Source organism: Perissodus microlepis, chromosome 8, assembly GCF_051167445.1.
Source record: "Perissodus microlepis isolate ML-2025 ecotype Zambia chromosome 8, ASM5116744v1, whole genome shotgun sequence".
NCBI classification, from domain to species: Eukaryota; Metazoa; Chordata; class Actinopteri; order Cichliformes; family Cichlidae; genus Perissodus; species Perissodus microlepis.
Genome location: NC_140468.1, coordinates 23,726,647 through 23,746,659, shown reverse-complemented (window position 1 = coordinate 23,746,659; position 20,013 = coordinate 23,726,647). Strand labels below are relative to the sequence as shown.

Below are 20,013 nucleotides of genomic sequence, written 5' to 3'. Positions count from 1 at the left end.
GGCTTAGGCAACGGCATCCTGAGCTCCATTAGGTATTGAGATAAAATCCTTGGATCTACTGTTGGAAAATATGTCTGGTGAGATGGGTCCTGGGTTCCTCCTGGCACACAACAATGCCCAGCTTCATGTGGTGAGAGTATGCAGCTATTGGAAGGCCTAACTAAATCCAATAGAACATCTCTGGGATACCTCAGTTCATCTGACATGCACCTCAAACTGTCCAGGAGCTCAGTGATGCACTGATCCAGATTTAGGAAGAGATTGCCCAGAACACCGTTGGTCATCTCGTTAGGAACAGATATATATACAAACACACAATGTGTTTTTTTAATGTACCAGTACATATTATACTCTAATTGAGCACTAAAAGCGCTTTTAATAATCAAAAGCAACAACTGACAGCTTTTCTCCGCTGAAACATTAATCATATGATAAGCATGTATAAATGCAAAATATGATCTGTATGCATTTACAGATATCAAAGCACTGACGCAAACATATAAGCAGCATTATCAAACACCTCTTGCACTCTAAGCATATGGGCCGACTCTCCATTATATTCAGCTAATGACAGCTATGCCCAAATTGGATGAAAATCTGCTGTTAGAGTGCTCGCCAGGTGCCTCATTATGTTTGCAATGGCTCTCATTCGCTGCTAAATGCATTCCCTCCTAGTGGTGGGTGATGAAGGAGAGAGATAATGTGATTTCTCTCCATCACCCTGTCATGATATCCAGAGGGACCTGCGAGAGGCGGTGGGGATAATGTAGGAGCTAGACACCTGTTATAACTGCCTTCTCCCAGGCTGAAGAGCATCATTTATATCATTTAATAATCGCTGGGCCTCCCGTGGGTATATCAGTCATGCATATGCATTGGTTAGCCTTTTATTCACTGTGGCATTTAGCTACAGATGTCGTTTAAGCTTCTTTTTATAATTTTGTTGTCATTCACCATCATTATTTTCTTTTATCTTCTGTGTTCCTCTACTTTCATCTTGTCAGAGATCAATACATCCATTGGTGAATGAGTGATCTGGTTAAATAAAGATTTTTCCCTAAAATGCACACTATATTTTCCACAAAAATACTACAATAGCAGTACAGTGATAACAAATCAAAACGCTTTCTTTGGCAATAAAATGAACAGAGGACACTGGCATGATTTTTGCATGACTCACTGGTCATTTCATTTCACCAAAGTTTCCCCGCTGGCTTGACACTGAAGCAGTCTGGTTCAGACAAACAGTGATTCGGTTTAATTAATTAATTATTGGTCAGTTTGACCTGCTGCCACTCTGACAGTGGCTAAATTTGCTATTTGCAGGAGCTGAGACAGGTGTGTTGAATCCAAAGTAGAGCTTAAGCAGCTGCAGCCAATCTGTAAGCAGCTCAGCCTGCTGTGTTGGCCGGATCATAGTCTATGTTATAACCAGGGGTTTTCTTTCTCAGTTTTTGCCTGCTTGCCTGGATTAGCTTCTCTTTTTTCCAGTTTCACCTACTCTGACTGTGGTGTCTGTCTCGAGCTCCTGCATGCTCAGCCTTTAGGCTCTTAGCCATCAGCACAGCCACCATTTGTGGCTTTTCCATGCCTGCTGGCTGCCTCTGGGTCTTTTCCCTTCTGCCAGTGATTTTTATACCATTGGTGTGGTCTGTCTGCTATTTTACAATCTGCCCGCACATGGGTTTGCCTGTTGTTGTCCTACATAAAATTTCACTTCCTTCCCCTTCCCTTTATCCCAATTGCCACAAGCCGAGAGGCGGGGTGGACAGGTCGCTAGTCTATCACAGAAAGATAGACAACCTTTCACACTCAAATTCAAACCTATGGGCAATTTAGAATCACCAGTTAACCTAGCCCCACTAACTGCATGTCTTTGGACTGCGGGAGGAAATCGGAGCACCCAGAGAGAACTCCCATCCAAATGATTAGAGCTCACAACATTTTCTCTGTGAGGCAAGACAGCTAACCACTGGGCCACTTTGCTGCCCTTGAAATGGCAATTTTAGACATACATGTTCGCACTGCCTGTCTGAAATAGGTACTGTGCATCTGTGTATGCTTAAGGCAAGGGTGTCCAACTCCAGGCCTCAAGGGCCGGTGTCCTGCCGGTTTTAGATGTGTCCTCGATCCAACACAGCTCCTCAACATGTCTTGAAGTTCTCCAGAGGCCTGGTAATGAATGAATAATTTGATTTAGGTGTGTTGATCCAGGGTGCTATCTAAAACCTGCAGGACACCGGCCCTCGAGACCTGGCGTTGGACAACCCTGGCTTAAGGGGATTGAGACACTGTGACTGTCATATCACCACCTTAGAGAAACAGTCAGAGCCACAGCAGTGGCTAATGCTAATGCTACAGTCACACTAGGGAAACCAATGGCTGGAGACCGTGGCATGACAAGTGTGTGCCTCTGAAAATGTTGCTCAGATGATGGGGACCAGGTCTGTGAGCACTTGCAGTAGTCATCTTAAAAGTGACTTTGATGCATCAAAACAGGAATAAGTAATATAACCAGAATACAACCAGTAAGGTGGAGTTTTCTATTGCAAAGAGATGCATCACAGACGAGCTGCGCTCATCAGCGCAGACTTACTCAGACTGATTTCTACATGTTGGCAAAATTTGTGCATTTATAAATTAGATGGCAGTTGTTTTTAAACAGTCTGTGTGAGAGTGATTGCAGTCAGCTTGAGTCAGACCGCAACTGTTTGGAGACAGGTTGCCTCGCACCAGGCACCCTCTGTAAACGCCTTGAGATCAAAAGTGGTCACCCAGGGATTGAAAGTGTTGCATGTTCTGCCTCTGGGTGATCAGTTTACTACTTGCAGTCGGTCAACCACTTGTTTTTCACTAGTCAGAAGGAGGTTGCCATCCTATTTTTACTCTAGTAAAACTGAGACTTTTTTTTCTATAAGTGAATTTAGTTTTGAAAGTCTTTTTCAAACTAGCATAGAAGTTGTAACAGCTTCACAGGAAGCTGGTACAGTCACAAGTCCAAACCTCTTTGCATCTCCTTCTTCTTTATTATTTAGCAGTCACAACATGTAGTACTCTTTATATGCTGCAACTTGTCACTGCTGACATACCTGCTAAAGAAAACTGCCAAAAACTGGTGTGCTTCATCAGTGGGGCATCTGAGTAAAGGAACCCCTTCCTATATAAATGCAGTAACTCAAGAGCCAACCTCCCCTTAGTGCAACAACAAACACCCAGGAATAAATGGCTCTTACAGCAGTTAATATTATTGTGAATAAATGTTGCACATTTTATTAGGCAGCAGCCAAAATTCCAAACTTGAGGCTTTGAGTGTAATGACCTCATGGTAGCTATGCCCATGCTTTCCATAAGATTTAAGTCTATCCATGATTACCCCGACAGGCAATCAGACCAACAGAAGCAGAAAGCTATGGCTGCTAATCTTTTCTCAAACATAATTAGCCCAACATGTTATCTTGATGGGTAAAGTATTTAATATGAGTTAAAACTATGCTCACTTGCTTTCTTTAAACTGTGAGGAAAGAACTTGATCAACCTGTTTCTTGAAAACAGGCCTGGTATACATACTCAAAACAACACTGGCATGCATTTGTAATTATTAACTTAAATGTCAACATTGCATAGTCCGTAGCAAAAGTGTTGTTGATTTTTTTTGTTGATGATCTGTAAGTGAAGGTGGATAATGCATTGAGCGGGAACTAAAAGGGCCATAAAACATATCATAAAACCAAAATAATGGGCAACTGCAGAGCCTGCTGAGAACTCAGTGGATTGATTGCTACAAATGACTAAATCTCACCTTTTTGATCTCGGTCTATCCAGTATCAAACTAGTAACACGCCCTTAGAAACAATCGAAATGTAATAAACTAAAGCATATCCATTACATATAAGGTGGAAAAAGGCTTTATGATAAAAGGCTGACAGTCTAACACCACTTTATTGGGTGTTTAATAACACTGCTTCCTCTGTGTTCGCCTTTCCCAAACGAAAGGTCAAACTGTAATAATGACACAATCTCTTGGTGCTATCTGCTCACACTGGAGGTAGAAGCCAGCTGGAATGAAAGACAACAGGGATAATGATGTGGTTCCCATCGTGAGCCGCTGTCTGCTTCCTAATAATATCACGAGCCTGTGTTGTTGCGACGTACGCACACAGAGGCTACAACTCTTACACAGCTGTTTTCCTTTGAATTATTCTTGTCCATCGTACACGTGTGTAGGTGGATACACTCTGTAGGTGGGGGGTAGCATTGCTTTTTGGTTTCAGAAATCTTATCACTGCCCAATTTCCTACTGTCTCAGGTGCCTGGCAACATCTTCTAATGTCTTCATAGTAACAAACAGGAAGTCCATTTAAAGGTAAGGCTCTTAACTCCCCCACTGTTTAAGCACTCTACTTCTGGTTGCCAAAGGAAACATGCACTCTCCAGTTGAGGAGGAAGATGCAAACAAATGGAGCAAGCTGAAAGACACTCTAGCCCTCATTGTTGTTCACATTTGTGAAGCGCTTCACTAAACCCGCTCAAACCAAAGACGCCACTGGGTAGAGATCAAAGCAAAGACAGGTGTACTCTGAATACATGAAAGTCATGTTCATTCTGTTCCTGTCGTGTGTGACATGTCGAGATTATGGAAAAACCATTCATCCACTTAAAAAATGGACTTGGCTAATATCATACTGCTTACAAGATGTTTTCTAAAGTTGAGAGGTTTTCCAAGTCAGTAAAGCTTTTCAGTAAAGAATGTATTAAATGTAGAAAATGTTGAGATGTGTAGGCTCATTTTAAATTTGTTGCCAAGAACAGAGTCATGTTTACCTCTGTGGTGCGTGACCTTGTCTTTCATCAACACTTTGTGAGCTGATGTGACAAACTGCTTGGATTACTTTGTAAATGAGTTTATGTGTTTTAGCAGTTCAGGACATCCTTTGTCATGTTTTCATTGCGTGACAGGTCTAAACTGCAGGCAAGGCAGTTTAGCACCTGCAGTCTTTTACAGGTGAACTATAATGATATTTGTCCTCAATTATTGTCCCAGTCCTGAAGAAGCCTGCTGCTGAAACTTTCAGATTTCAGAGATGTTGCTCTCACTCCCATTGTTACCAAGTGCCTTGAGAAAATAATATTCAGCCTTGTTAAAAGGTAGCCTCCCTCTTACCTTTGACCCTGACAAATTTGCTCACAGGTCAAAAAGGTCCACAGAGGCTGCATTTCAATGATTACAGCTCTGCTTTCAGTACGATCATCCCAGATATACTAAACAGTAATTTCCTTACGAATTGACCTCAGGATGTCAGGGTGGGCCTTAACCTCTCCTCCACCTTCTCACTCAGCAGTGGCGTCCCACAGGGCTATGTGCTGAGCCCATTGCTTGCTCACATTACACACATGACGTGCATACGTATGTCCTCCCACACTTCCAGTTCCATAATAAAGATGGCAGATGACACAGTGTTTGGCCTCATCTTAGGCAGTACATACCACGACGAGGTCCCAAAACTGGCCCACTGATGCCCTGCAAACAACCTTGCATTAAAGACAAAGAAAACAAAAGAAGCAATCCTGGACTGCAGGAAGTGCAGACCTGACCACTCTCCCATTTTCAATAATGGAGACTGTGTGGAAATAGTCCACAGCTTTAAATTCCTGGGTTGCCACGTATTTGATAATCCGTCCCGGTCCGTTCACACCACTGCTACTATACAAAAGTCACAGGAACATCTGTGACTCCTAAAAAAAGAACAACCCGTGTGTGAAATTGGCGATTATTTTCCACCACTGTGTGACAGAGTGCATTTTTCACTGTCTCTCAGTGTGGTATTCAGGCTGTTCAGTAGCTGATAATAAAAAAAAGCCCTACAGAGGGTCATAAAGTCAGCGCAAAGGATCATTGGCTGCCCTCTTCCTTCACTCGAGGACATTGCTGACATCTGCTTCCTCTCCAGAGAACATCATAATGTCTATTTCTCACCCAAGTCATCATCTTTTCGACCTTTTGCCCCCAAGGAAGCGGTATAGGTCAATTAAAACGTACAGAAACAGATCCAGACCCTTGATAAACACTCAGCGTTCTTTACAGCTTAACACCATTATGTGTGCAATATTGTGTCAGTCGGTGTAGCACTTGACCTTGGACTTGCACTCACAGCATCTTATCTCACCCTGCCTTGGTCTGTTTTCTTTATGTTGTGTTGTTTAGGACTGGTGTATGTACTGAAATGTCAATCTATCACTGTATGTAGTGACAATAACAACATCTTATTTTATATAGTCAGCTGCCACTTTAGTACGGGGTTAGCAACTTTTGCTTTCAGGACTGACTAAATTCTTCATTACACCAACACAGCCAGCCTGAACTGCTGATGCAAGACAGGATGGTTCTATGCTTTCATGTTGTTTATGCCAAATTCTGACCCTACCTGTACCTATATTAGAGCACAAATCAGGACTCATCAGTGCACACTTCCAACAGACACATTTCCAATCCTCTTTTGTTAAGTTTTTATTTATTTATTAACCTTTATTTATTTCATTGTGATTTAACTCTCATTTCCAAGAGAAACCTGGCCAGGACCTCACACAGGGTCTCTCTTGGTGAGCCAGTGTGAATGTAGCCTCACTTTTGATTCTGTTAGCTCACAGATGGGCTACAGCACCCGATGTGGTCTTCTGCTGCTGTAGCCCGTCTGCTTAAAAGCTTGACATGCTGTGCATTCAGAGATGCTCGTATGCATATCTTATTTGAAATGAGTGGTTTGAGTTACTGTCGCCTTCTTATTAGCTCAAACCGATCCAGCCATTCTGTTTAAATCTATTATTTTAAAAATAAAAACTCATTTCCAGCATGTAAATGTAAGCAAACCATTTCCTGCCTTTATCTTCAACATAATGCTACTTATCTTTGCACCTAACTGCAACAAAATGTAACATCTTTTGGATCGTCCCTTCACCAGAAACTCAGCGAAATCATAACTGGAAAAATGGCAGACGCAGTAAATGTCAGTCATTCTGTCTCCTGGTAAGTATTATGAGCGCCTTAGCAATTTACTCTATAGTATGTGAAGCCGCTGAGGTTCTTCTAGCCTGAGGCCTGAAATCATTAGCCATCTCCCAAAGCACAGCAGCGCGTTCCCAGATGAACTGCTTCTGATGAGTGCGCTGGAGAGCACTTCTGTATTTGTCCAGTCCTTCTTTAAGGACTAATCTCTCAGTGCTGGCTGGGTTTGCTGGCAGAAAAACTCTTGTTTTGGTTTTATATCTGAACTCTCTACCTCTTTAACACAAAGTCACTTTTAGCTGTGTAGTTTGCTTCACTGGAAAAGGCAAACTGATTCTGTAGGCTGAACTGAACGCCACGGAGAGAGAAATACCCATTAGCTGTGTGTGTTATAAAAACATTCTTCCTTGCACTCACAAATCCTACTTGACACTGGATGCACTTAAATAGAAATTGACTTTTCTGTCAGCTGGATGGTGTAATAAAGACAAATGAAAATGCACACCTTACCCCACTGGAGAGTGAGATGTTCTCACCCAGCTCTTGTTTCCATAAATAAACAGTGTTATGCCATCCACTTTAATAAGAGTGGGCAGAAGTACTTGAATTAAAGTGCGCAGGAGTGAAGGGAGCCAAAGTTGGGTGATTAAACATAATTTAAAAAGCAAGCAGAATAAATCTCACTAACCAAATCACAAACATGACGAGAATGCGGGTCACCACTTTTTTTCATTTATTTTGTTGTACACACAGTTGTATTTTGATTTAAATAAATAGTAATGATATTTTTAGGCAGAGAAAAGTGCGGCAGTGTCATTCAGTAAGTGCGCAGCACATGCTACACGTTACAACAGTGCAAGAACAGACCTGACGTCTGCATTTAGGATTCATTCCAGCACACGATCGAGCAACGCAGGGTGATTAAAGAACATACAGACGCTGCGACAGATGGTTCGCAGAAGGCTCAGAAGGGCTGCGTTGAGTTTAAAAGCTGGTGAATTTAAAAGTGTTAACCTTGACTGTGTGATTCATTTTCATGACGCGCTGCCTTGTTTATCACTGCACAAACTGTGGCAGACACAATGGCTACATCTACTGGCCATTCTGCAGAGCTACACTCATGTAGTTGAAGCCCTGGTGCACACAGAAGTCTGGAGGGGACTAACTAATATAGTTAAATTCTAGATGCAGTCCAGTTGCTGCATAAACATAAATGAGAGAAAGAAAAAAAACAAAAAAAAAAACAGAATTACACACAGTCTGCGTTCCCAGAAAGGTCATCAAATAGGAAAACAAACATGCATGGTTCACTGAGCTGGATAGATAAAAAACAAAACAGCATCAGATTGCACAATAAACATGAACTGTTATCTAGCAGCTCACAAGTGTTGAACTAGAGAAGGTAATCCCTACAGCACATGCTGTTCAAATGATTGCCCAAACTACTGCAAACACATGCCAGTTTTTGGCAGGAGCTTGAGAGATTTCTGCATAAATATGAGAGAGGACGACTTCTTTGGCATAGGGACCCTACAAAAGGGTTCAGCACCATCACTCTCAATGACGATCTAAAAGACATTTTAGAAGCTTTATATAGGTTTGCAATAAATAAACACAAAATGTGTGTTGGGTAGGATTACAGGCCTAGACCAAATTGTAAATTAAGAACAGATTTGAACAGTCAATATTAAGGGGATCACATCTCATAAATAACACACAGGATTTAATCTGCGCAGAAGTCAATTAAAACCTGAAAATAAGCTCAAAAGGCACGGCTTGTTATAATCCCACAGGTCAAATTTCATTCAGCAGCTTTATGGTCAAGGTCAGGATCATGCGTTGAGGAAGTAAATGAGCAGATTTTACCCAACTGGTAGAGATCATTCAGGGGATCGTGCTCTGTCATTAGGTCTGGAACTTCATTCATTTTCCCTTGGTTCTTCTTATCAAACGCTGCTGTAATCTGAGCCAGCGTCTTGCCCTTTGTCTCTGGCAAGGTGAGCCCCAGAAACACAGCAGATACCAAACAAACACAGAGGAAAGGCAGAAAGCAGAGGTTTCCCAGGCCATTGACAATGAAAGGTAACAGCATTCCCATTAGGAGCAGGCTAATCCACATTAGAGAGCCGGCGATCATGTAGGCCGCTGGACGAGCCGTCTGATCAAAGATCTCAGCTGGTAAGATCCCCGTCACTCCGGCTGGGCCCAGGCCAAAGCTGAGGATGTAAGCGAAAACGCACACCATGCTGAGGTATGCCATCCCTGTCACTTTGCGGCTCTGGAGTGAAAGAGCTACAGTAAAAACTATAGACCAACAAGACATGAGACTGTAACCCCCGATGAGAAGGTACCGGCGACCCACGCGTTCAATCAGGAGGTTACTCAGAATGGAAGCTGTTAGCTCAGATGCCCCCGTCCCAATGGTGACGTACTGAATTTTCTCTGGTGGGATCCCTGCTTCCTGAAAGATGTAGGAAGCATAGAAGTAGATGGAGTCATTTCCACAGAGCATCATGGCGCTGCTGGCGGCCATGACTGTTTTGAGTTGTGATCGTAAATTACGATCCTTAAACAGGGCCCAGGGCGTCTTAGCAGAAGATGTAGCTCCAGAATTTATGGCTGCGGACATTTGCTGCTCCTGAAGCAACTCCTCCATCTCCAAAACGGGAGCCTCGCCGCCGCGGAGTCTTCCAAGAGCCTGGAGACATGCTTCCCTGTCTCCCCTGTCGATGAGTAGGTACCTGGGGCTTTCGGGGAACCAGGGAAGGGTAAGGAGCTGGACCAGTGCTGGCAAAGCATTACTAGCCAGTAAGTAGGGCCAAAGAGGCTCACTACCCAAAAGCTCAGTAAGTCCCACAACCTGACCCAAAAAGATCCCGAATGCAGTAAAGACAGCAGAGGAAAACGCCACAGCACCTCTGAGGTGTTTGGGGGCACTCTCTCCAAAATACATGGGCTGGACATTCATGCTGACACCTGAGTTCATCCCCACCAGAACGCGAGCAATGATGATCATCTCAAATGATTTTGCCACCCAGCATGTTAGCACCAGCACAGCAGCAGCAAACATGAAGGAATTGTTCAAAAGCAGAGACTTTTTCCTCCCAAAGTGAACTGACATAGGGCCTGCCAGCAGGGCCCCAAGGAGGCCACCAAGAGAAAAGGCTGATACTATCAGGGTCCACACCAGGGTCACCTCAGGGATATCCAAGCCTGTACCCCAGCGCTCCATGTAGGTGTCATTAATAAACTTTTGGATGTAGCTGGTAGGAGCGTTAATGATGGAGATGTTGTAACCGTACTGAAAGGTTCCTCCAATGGCAGCACAGAGCACAGTCAGTCCAAGAGTCAATCCATTGCCTGAAGGTTTCCTGGTTTCTTCTGGTACATTATCTGCAGACTTCATCTCAAAGCAGGCTCTTTAAGTGGAAGAGCAAACTTGTCCCCTTCCGTTAGTTGTTCAATCAGTCCAAACCTTTTATGTAGCTTAGAGAGGCGTTTTTCACTCATATGAGACTACGGCTGATCTCTAATGCGGATCAAAAGAAAGGCAGCGTGATTCTTCAGTTAGAGCCGGGGTTACATACATATGCGCCTTTTTCCTGAGTCTAACCTTTCAGGCAACGTCCTACCCGCAAGAATTCTGCTGCAGTGATCCTTCCCCAGTCAAATTTAGAGTTAAAGTTTAAACGTTAACTCAAATTACAGAAAGTATTTCAAAGAGTAATAAAAAGAAGTGAAACCAGCTAAGGGAAACAAGTATTATTCCGAAAAATAAATCCTGCTAGTCAAAATTTAGACAAATTATTTCACAAGCTTATCGGATGTTTCTGCATGTGTGAGGCGCGTACAGAGTGCTGATTGGTTCAAACTGCTTACGTCATTTTTCTGCGATTACTACTGTCGCGAGGAAAAAATGTAAGTGAACGCTGTCGTTTTAATTTGTTTCTCTTTTATATTTGGCTTATAAATTGCAAGTTACTACACGAAAGTGTTAACGCGAAAGTTACTGCTTTTAGCTTTACATGAAATTGTTAATAAGCAAACACAATATACAGCCATATTATTATTATTTATATATTTAACCAACGGTAAGCTAGCTAACTTTTGAGCTAGCTTGATTTTGTTTTGCATTTTCTATGAGTAGATATACTGTGGCCTCTCAGCATTTGTCCTCATTCTTAAAAACGCATATGTGGCGATTACAGAAATGTGTTGCAGAACTGCTCAAAGAGCAAATGAACGAGGGTTCGCGAGTCTCCTACAGAATAATAACAACAAAAGGAAGTTCATTTTCTCCCCTAACACAGAACTATTGGTAGCATCTATTTGACAAATCGACTAAATTAATTTGTAGCTCATGTCAAAAGCGCAAAGAATTATGCTTCCATAAACAAGCGGTCATTCTTACCTCAGTGTTGGAAAAAGTGACGATGCAGATGCTTTTGCACAGAGACGGAAAGACGTTACTTTAGCATCCCTGTAGTTACATCAGTGAAATATTATTTAACTGAGAATAAAGATCCTTTTCCCTCATATACCTCAGAGTGTTAGTTACCTTTAACAACTGGGATGTGATCAATAGCAGGCAAGGAGTTAAAAATGGAGAAATGACGAACGTATTCAACATAGTCTGACTAAATCAAATTCTCATTCTCCAGTGATCATAAAAGGTAAGCCAAAAGTTTTGGAATTTTGATTTAATAATCAAAACTATGATAAAGGGGAAAATCCAAAAAAGTATCAGTAATATAGGTAATCAACATTTACGTTCAAAAAGCTAGAAAAGGGACAATATAATTCAGTAAAAATGTAAGATTATTTACAGCCACTTGTAACTGTACTGCCAAAATACTGTAAATTTAAACGGTGGCTATGAAGATAATGTATGTGTGTAAAAACACAGAAAGAAGAAGAAAATTTGCAGGTCCAAAATATAATATAATATATTTCAGTGCAGCATATTTTGAAGCCACCTAACAGTTCTACCAGTGTTTGTTTAAAGTCAAAAACTGCCTGTCCAATAAAACAAAGAAAAAAGTACAGTAAAACAGTATTTGTTGGGAAAAGTATATTATTAATTTTCACTATGACATAATCTTATCATTTCAAGTAAAATAAGGTTTGCCTTCAAAAAATAATAAAAAGCTGTAGTTTGAGTTTCCCTTTTCTTCTTTTCTTGAGTTACATCTCACATATAGACCAGCTCAGCTTCAAGCCTCTTTTACTCCATTTTTGTTTTCCTTTCTTTTATACTTTCCAAGTCTGCTTGGGTCCCGCTGATGTAAATTTTTGGAAAGGTAGTGCAGATGTTAACCTCATGTTATCATATGACGCGGATGACAATAAAGCTCCTTGAATCCTTGAGATTTTAAATAACCTTACCAAAATTATAAAAAAAAGTTGTGCAGACTAAAATAGAAATGTTCCTTCAAAATCTAGTCCGTAAAGGCCTGTAATGTAGTGGGGATGGAGCCGGACTCCCTTAAGGTGGTGTCAGAGAGGCGGATGTTGTCCAAGATGAGGACAATGCTGGACAATACAGCCCATCCACTCTATGACAGGAGCACGTTCACTTAGAGACTGAGTTACCCAAATGCACCGCTTAATAACACAGGAAATCATTCCTGCCTGTCAGTTTGCATGGTTTGATGTTACTGTATGCAAATGATAATCTATTTTTGCACAGTGCAAAGGTGTTGGTGATGTCTGGCACCCTAAATCTTAGATCTTTTTGGTTGTTTTCTCCTTTAACAGGGCGCCTTCTCCAACAAAAAGGAAGGACGATGACAAGAGCAAACAGCGCAGCAAGGACAAGTCAGGAGCCACTAAAGAGGGAGCTGACAAAGGCCGGGGCCGAGACAAGAACCGCACCCGACGCAGCGCTTCTAGCAGGAGCAGCAGGTCAGATCACTAACCACCTGTTCCCCTCTGGTTTGAATGAGAGTTAGCTAATTTTAATTAAAGCCCAAACCCTTCTATTGCTCCCCTCAGCAGATCATCCATTTTTTAAATAAATAAATAAATAAAAAATTATCATAATGTTCTCTTTAGGTCGAGCTCCAGCTCCAGCAGCAGCAGCTCAGGTTCCAGCTCTGGCTCCTCCAGCGGCTCAAGCTCCTCTGCCTCCAGCCACTCTGGCTCCTCCAGCTCCCGCTCTTCTTCCTCCTCATCTTCATCATCCTCACCCAGCCCCAGCCGCCAACGCCACAACAACAGACGACGCTCGCGCTCAAAGTATGGAAGCGTTTACTAGGAAGCACCCAAAAAACTAAATGTAGTAAGAGATTAGCAAGAGGTTGTACATTGCCTGTTCAGTGAGTAATCCTCAGTGAGTCTTGGTTCTGGTGATGTTTTCATAAAAAGAACTTAAATGTACTTGAAGAGTTTTCATATTAGACGCTGTCATTAACAGCTCACATGTTAAATTAAAGTCAGATGTCATTGTAGGTCTAAATCGCCAAAGAAGGAAGGCAGGGATCGACGACGCAGGAGTCCCACACCAAAACCGACCAAGGTCTTCCTGGGTCGGCTGACCAGAAACGTCATCAAGGTACATTCTTAACTAGAAGTGCTTAAAAAGATTTTTTTTTGTTTGTTTGTTTGTTTTTATTGTTATCACATTGGCTCTTTTGCAATGTCCCAGAATGTTTTTTGTTTTGCTTTGTTTTTTTGTCATCCATAACATAAAATTTCAAGTTGATAAGCCGTTAGCTCCACCAATCAGGAACCTCTGTGAACATATTTCACTGTTACCCGGAAACAGAAGGTGGAGGCATCAGCTACCAATGCTACAGATGGAGGTCACGAATGAGCAAACTGGTTTCAAAATGGTTTTAAAATGATGACATCCTTGTGTTACTAGTGGAAACATGCTGTTATTATTAGCATTAACAGGAATTTTTCCATTTTTTTTTTTCTTTTATCCCCCCAGTGGTGGAAACAATCTTCCATACTTTTGTATTTAAGTCTTAAAAGGAGGGAATCTTTGTGTGATGTATACAAGCAGTGTGCAAATGGATAACCATGAAGCCAGATTTTCTTTCACACCCGATTTCTGTTGATACGTGCGTTATGGTAGATCCTGAGGGACTTTAGGTCACTGCAGCCAACAGAATAACAAGTAATAAACATACTGCTTAGTCACAGCTTTAAACTGTGAGCAGAGTTCATTTTCACTGGTCTTAAAAAGTTTTGTGTTTGCTCAAAAAACTGTTTCTTTACAGTTTGTTTTGAAACTTTTTGTTGATTCAAATGAAGAAGAGGATCGTAGGGATGGTGGAGAGTGCCTTTGTTTTGGAGTTTGAGTCAGCAGCATTAAAATCTCTGGTAAACACTGTTAGCTACAAGCACAGTGGCCACATTTCATTTTTGTGAAAACTTAAGATATTTGATAATTTGTAGTTGATTGTAAAGCAAATCTTTGTAGTTGCTTAAAAAAAACCAAATGTAGGCTGTAATGAAATGCTTTGCATTTCTATTATTACCTTAATACTTTTACCAGTATTTCACGAAACAAGCATGGAGTTACTGATTACACCGAATGCGGCTACAAAGAACTGATAAGGTGTTAACTGCAAGAAGGTATTTCTTACTCTAATAAGTATTAGCAGCCTTTCATTCCCTCAAATCCTGTTTGTTTTCTGTCTCAGTACAGAAACTTGTTCAATCTTTTCTGGATAATTCTGTGTGTTCCAGAATTTTTAGTACACTCTGGGAGACTGAGAGAGGATTAATGCTGCAGATGATTCAGAGTGTGATAGCTGTCCGCTACACTGTTAATTGCAGAACAGTGGAGCTGCATCTGTGGACCTCTGGAGGAGAGAAAAGGCGTGGAGGGGTGGCGTGGGGGGTTCTTGATGATTTAATTCATTGGTTTCCCGCTTGATAAATAATAATCATTAAAATATATATTCAGGCTTTCATTCTAATATATATATACTAATTTCCTAAATGGCATTCTATAATATGTCATATGTAATGTGTGTCTGTGTGTGTGTTGGAGATGCTTAGACTGCCCAGTTACACAGAAATGACCCCCAAAATGAACCCAGCCGTCATCCAAATTCAGGTTCAGATTTCTTCACTGTCATTCAGTCAATACATCACAGATGCACTGCTGAACAAAATTAGGATCACAGAAAAACAAACAAAAATCGGAGGTCAGGTCATAGCTGTCACAGAGCCGTACTGTTCTGCACGCCAGTCTGTGATAGCTTTTGCTCAAAGGTAGAAGAGAGACCAGTCTGTGGCAGGGGTTCCTGCTGTCCCTGGTGATCCTTTTTGCCCTTGACAGGTGGCGTTGTTGGACCAGGCTCCCAACAGGTGGCAGTGAGACCCCATTAATCTCAGCTGCCATCGCCACGCTCCCCAGTGGCTTTCTGTTTGAGGCACTGCTGCTCTCATGCCACAGAGTGTTGGTACTGTGTGTTGGTACACTCTGTGTGGTGGCTCTGTAGGAAGTGGTGAGGACAGATGGGTTAAGATGAGCTTTTTTTTTAACCTCTGTAGGAAGTGCAGGAGATTTATTTGAAAACATAGGAGATGTGCAGGGGTCACATGAACCCCCATGAATATTATATGAAGCACAGTTTCCACACCAGTGTTGATGATATAGATCAGGCCGCGTATAGTCAAATAACAGCTCTTTGGGGGGGTTCACTTTCAGAATAAGATTGTCATTGCTGCAAAAAGTTTGTGGTCCTTTTTATTATTTTCCTTGTTAAGACTTTGATGAGATGTTGAATTTACAAAGTAGTTTTCTGAGATCATGCAGTGTTGTGGCTGTGAGGTGATCCTGGAGTCTGTAATACATTTGATACCCTGTCCCAGTCTAGTTGTATCTCTATGGTCCTGAAATTGGTTCTATAATTTGGGTTTTTGTGACTAAGGGCCTTTTTTGCCACTCTGATTTTCTTATAGAGGCTGGCTCTTGTAATTCTGAGGGCTGCTTAATCTCCAGAATTAAAAGCAGAGTTTCTGTCATAAGGTTCTCACTCACCCTGATATTGATACTTTTGTTTTTTTTCATGCAACCTCAGCCACAACTGGTCATGACAGATGGCTGTCCCTCCTTGATCCTGGATCTGAGCTCTGAGGTTTCCTCCTGTTAAATGTTTTTTTTCTTCCTATTGTCACCAAGTGCTTGCTTATAGGCTTTGATTGTTGATGATTGTCTCTGTATTACTGTAGGGTCTTTACCTTACAGTATAAACCACATCCAGGTGACGGTTGTTGTGATTTTGTGGCATATGAATAAAATTGAATTGAAATTTTAGATCTAGCCACATAGAGCCTTAGCATGCTCTTCAGTGTCTGTGTCCTGGGCTGTGATGACAGCCCCTCGAAACACTGATCAGTCTGTGCAAATCCTGCAGTGCTGCTCCGTAGTTCTGATGACCAGAGGTCTGTATGCTGGAATTTACAAGACAGAGACGTGGTCTGATGAGTTGATGGTAGGGGCGGAGGACTGAATGCTTTGAATGCTGCTGTTATGTTTGAATAAACACAAGTAGTCAAGTATGATGGACCCTCTAGCTACAAAATCCACGTTGGAAAAAGTGGCGGAGAACTTTATTCATAACCATTTGTTGGTTGTTTTTGTATCATTCACTGTCAGCTTTGTGTCTGTGTAACCGTGGATGTAAAGAACAGTGATGGAAATTACTGAGAGTTTGCTGAACGGCCAGCATTTAACGGCCAAGTCCTCAGTGTGTGGAGAACAATGTGATAGGCCCTGTTTGTGTCCATGCACCATCTGTTGTTAATGTGGATACCTACTCCACCACCACAAGGAATGCTGCTTCTGTGTGACGTTTTCCCTGCTAAGCCTCATCTGTGCAGTGGTCGGGCTCCTCAGACTTTAAATGAGCAAAGATTTCAAGTTCAAGCAGAATGATGAATGAAGTCTGTAATCAGCAACTGACAACCGGGAAACCACAAATGGATCAAAAATCAAAAGAGGGCTCACCAAAGACTTAATCCAGAGATGGGCAAGCAGTGGTCACGTGATCAGGTTAAAAGAATCAGTTCTACCAGGAAGAACAAATTATTTTTGGTTTAGAAGCTGAAAGTTACTCACAATAGAAACAGCAGGTATCTCAAAGGTTCTCTGTGTCTTTTAAAGGAGCACATCCAGGAGATTTTCTCCACATATGGCAAGATCAAGATGATTGAAATGCCCATGAACCGCATGCACCCTCACCTGTCCAAGGGGTACGCCTATGTGGAGTACGAGACCTCCGAAGAGGCAGAGAAGGCTCTGAAGCACATGGACGGAGGTAGGAAGGACTGAAGAGATTGTTTCAGAGCCACGTTCTGAGTCATGTGCTTAAAGTGGATCAACTCTCACGCTGATGTCTTTCAGGTCAGATCGATGGTCAGGAAATCACTGTCACAGCTGTGCTGACTCCCACAGTGCGCCCCCCTCCTCGCAGGCTTTCCCCTCCCCGGAGGATGCCTCCTCCGCCCCCGATGTGGCGCCGGACTCCACCTCGTATGAGGAGAAGGTAATGAGCAAATGATGGGTACCCACAGTGGAGAGGGGGGAGGAGGAGAGAGGAAACACTCTAATGCTGATTTTACCACAACTGGAAACTCTAACTCTAACACACTCTGTTTTAACTCTGTGTTTCTGATCATTTACTTTTTACCTCTTCTGTTATTTATGTTCTTTCTCTTACTTTCTCTTTTTCTAGATCTCGGTCTCCACGCCGACGGTCTCCAGTGCGGCGCAGGTCTCGATCGCCTGGCCGCCGCCGCCATCGGTCGCGATCAAGTTCCAACTCCTCACGCTAGCGATCGTGAAGCCTTTCCTCTCCCACGCCTCCTCTGAATTTATTCTTTTGTTTTGTCCTTTTGATCAGAGCAACAAAAAATGTGAAAGAAAAATGTTTTTGTGTTGTTACCTTGTTAAGTGGCGAACACAGGAGCACCAAAGTCTTTACCATTTTCCCCAGTAAAGACGTTCAGGCGGTGTTTTATGATAATAAGACGTAAGAATTGTGTTGAACTTTAAATGCTTCATTTTTAATACATTGAAACCTTTTCATTATTTTCTAATATTTTTGTTGTGTTCATGTATTTGAAAACAATAGAAACACAAAACTGTAAAAGAGTCTAAAAGGCAAATCTTCATGTGTCCCCAGTAAGAAAAAAGGCTGTGAGATCAGAATAAAAGAACCTCTTGTATGTTTATGAACCACAGTGGGATTAATATGAAAATTGCAATGCAACCATTTCCTAGTTTTCAAATCATTATTGGACCTCCGTCCGTCAGATTAACAGTTTCCTTCTACTGCCTGTCCCTAATTTCTGTTGTCAGTTATGGTGTTGGGTAGTTGCTCAGTCATATGGCAATGAATAGCCATTATTGCCATTGCATTTACAAGTGCTATTAAAGCTTAGATAATCACACTAATCTTTATATCTATCATATGACCTATCCACAATATTACCGTCTTGTAATCCTGCCACGACCTTAGAATGAATGACTCCGTGATCGTTACTAGATGGGTTGCTGTTGTTTGCTCTACCCTGAATGCAATAAGCTCTATTAGATAGATCAGTGAAGACACGACAGGAAAGACATTCTGCAAAGGGCCGCAGGTTGGACTCAAACCTGGGCTTGCCACTCTCAGCCATATGACATGAGGTCACCCGTTCAACATGCTGAGCTAAACCAGCACAAATAAAATCAGTACTTAATTATAGTTCCAAATGAGTTGAAGACATAATTCAGACATGACAAAAACCTGTGGGCTTCCTGTTTTTGTCTGAATTCTTTTTAGTGGTGTAGTGAGGGGTCAGACTGTTCTTATATAATAACTAAATGTTAATTTGAGTCTTCAAGGTGAACTCAATGATTTATTGGTTGAAAAATGAGAAAGAGGCTTACAACTGATAAACTATAAGTCTTAGGAGTGAGGTAAGTATTAGCATATAGAGAGTATCATATAAAGATTATATATAAAAATTTACAATATGTCACATTTGACCTCTGACCTCTCCTTCAATAGATGGATCTGAAGGCCAAAGCAATAATAATGCTGTAGATTTATTCAAAGCTGTTTCTTTCTGCCACTGTTTCCATTGACAAGATAAAACTACCTAGGGAGTAATATAAGGGGATTCTAAATATCACGTCATAATTTAGTTTAAAACCACTTCCTTCTATCATCATCATCATTCCCTGAATCCAGAGACTCTTTAGCATCAATATCAGTCATCCAGGTGCTTGGAAGATGACGTAGCAGCTGCGTCAGAAGGATGGACAAATGTCTCACTAACAGTCACAGTAGTGGATGTTTTACTGTCACAACCAGAGCCAAAGACCACAGCTGAATTCCTAAAATATTCACATGAAATCACGCTGGATGCAAACACAACAAACACATCCACACTGCAAAACCTTTCTAACCCTCGAATTAAGAAAATCCAGATAGAATGAATGAGCCTGACATTATGTAAGTTGGCGAGTACTGACAGTTTACGTCATTATTATAGGTACAATCTGTGGGTTAGTGAATTCCCTTCCCTCTCTACTGACTTCTGGATATATTTTGGGTAAGAATCAGAAGGTTGTTTTCTCCTACTGTAAATCTCCTTTGCTAAGAACTCGTACATTTATTCTGCCACTCTCGCATAAAGGGCTATAATGGACACTGGACTGAATATTAAAAATGCCATATCATGCAAATAGCCCTGTAGCGAGTAGGTCACTGGTTATGATCATACTGTAAATCTTTGAGGCTGTCAGAAGCTGGGATGGGACTGACTCACTGTAACAGCAGGTGGTTTTTTTCACCTCGCTTTGTAATGTTGCATCATATTTTATGACATTGTTAATGTAAATTGCCAGTAAATATTCAGCTCAGAATGCTTTTTTGCAACCAGAAGAGCCACCTGCTGCTGGCCTTTAGAAAGTTACATCTCCTATACTTAAACAAATGACTGAGACTATGGCTCCAACATCATCAGATCAGATGAATAATAATCAACAATCTAATCTAGCT

At 41.7% G+C, this 20,013-nt stretch overlaps 1 protein-coding gene and 1 pseudogene across 1 annotated transcript; one reads left to right on the top strand and one right to left on the bottom strand.

Moving 5' to 3' along the window:
* Positions 1-7,710: 7,710 nt before the first annotated feature.
* LOC146382049 (solute carrier family 2, facilitated glucose transporter member 11 pseudogene) lies at positions 7,711-10,754 on the bottom strand (annotated as a pseudogene).
* A 114-nt stretch (positions 10,755-10,868) lies between these two features.
* LOC146382048 (RNA-binding protein with serine-rich domain 1-like) lies at positions 10,869-18,200 on the top strand. Its single transcript, XM_084938320.1, has 7 exons — positions 10,869-10,918; positions 12,758-12,904; positions 13,055-13,237; positions 13,451-13,553; positions 17,127-17,280; positions 17,367-17,508; positions 17,698-18,200. Coding segments are annotated over exons 1-7 (831 nt in total). The 5' UTR covers positions 10,869-10,916; the 3' UTR covers positions 17,798-18,200.
* The last annotated feature ends 1,813 nt before the right edge of the window (positions 18,201-20,013 follow it).

Bases quoted from the DNA above. Each gene is read 5' to 3' on its own strand.
- LOC146382048 (XM_084938320.1), top strand. The intron at 17,281-17,366 runs GTAGGAAGGACT...GATGTCTTTCAG, and splicing joins TCTGAAGCACATGGACGGAG to GTCAGATCGATGGTCAGGAA. The intron at 17,509-17,697 runs GTAATGAGCAAA...CTCTTTTTCTAG, and splicing joins CCACCTCGTATGAGGAGAAG to ATCTCGGTCTCCACGCCGAC.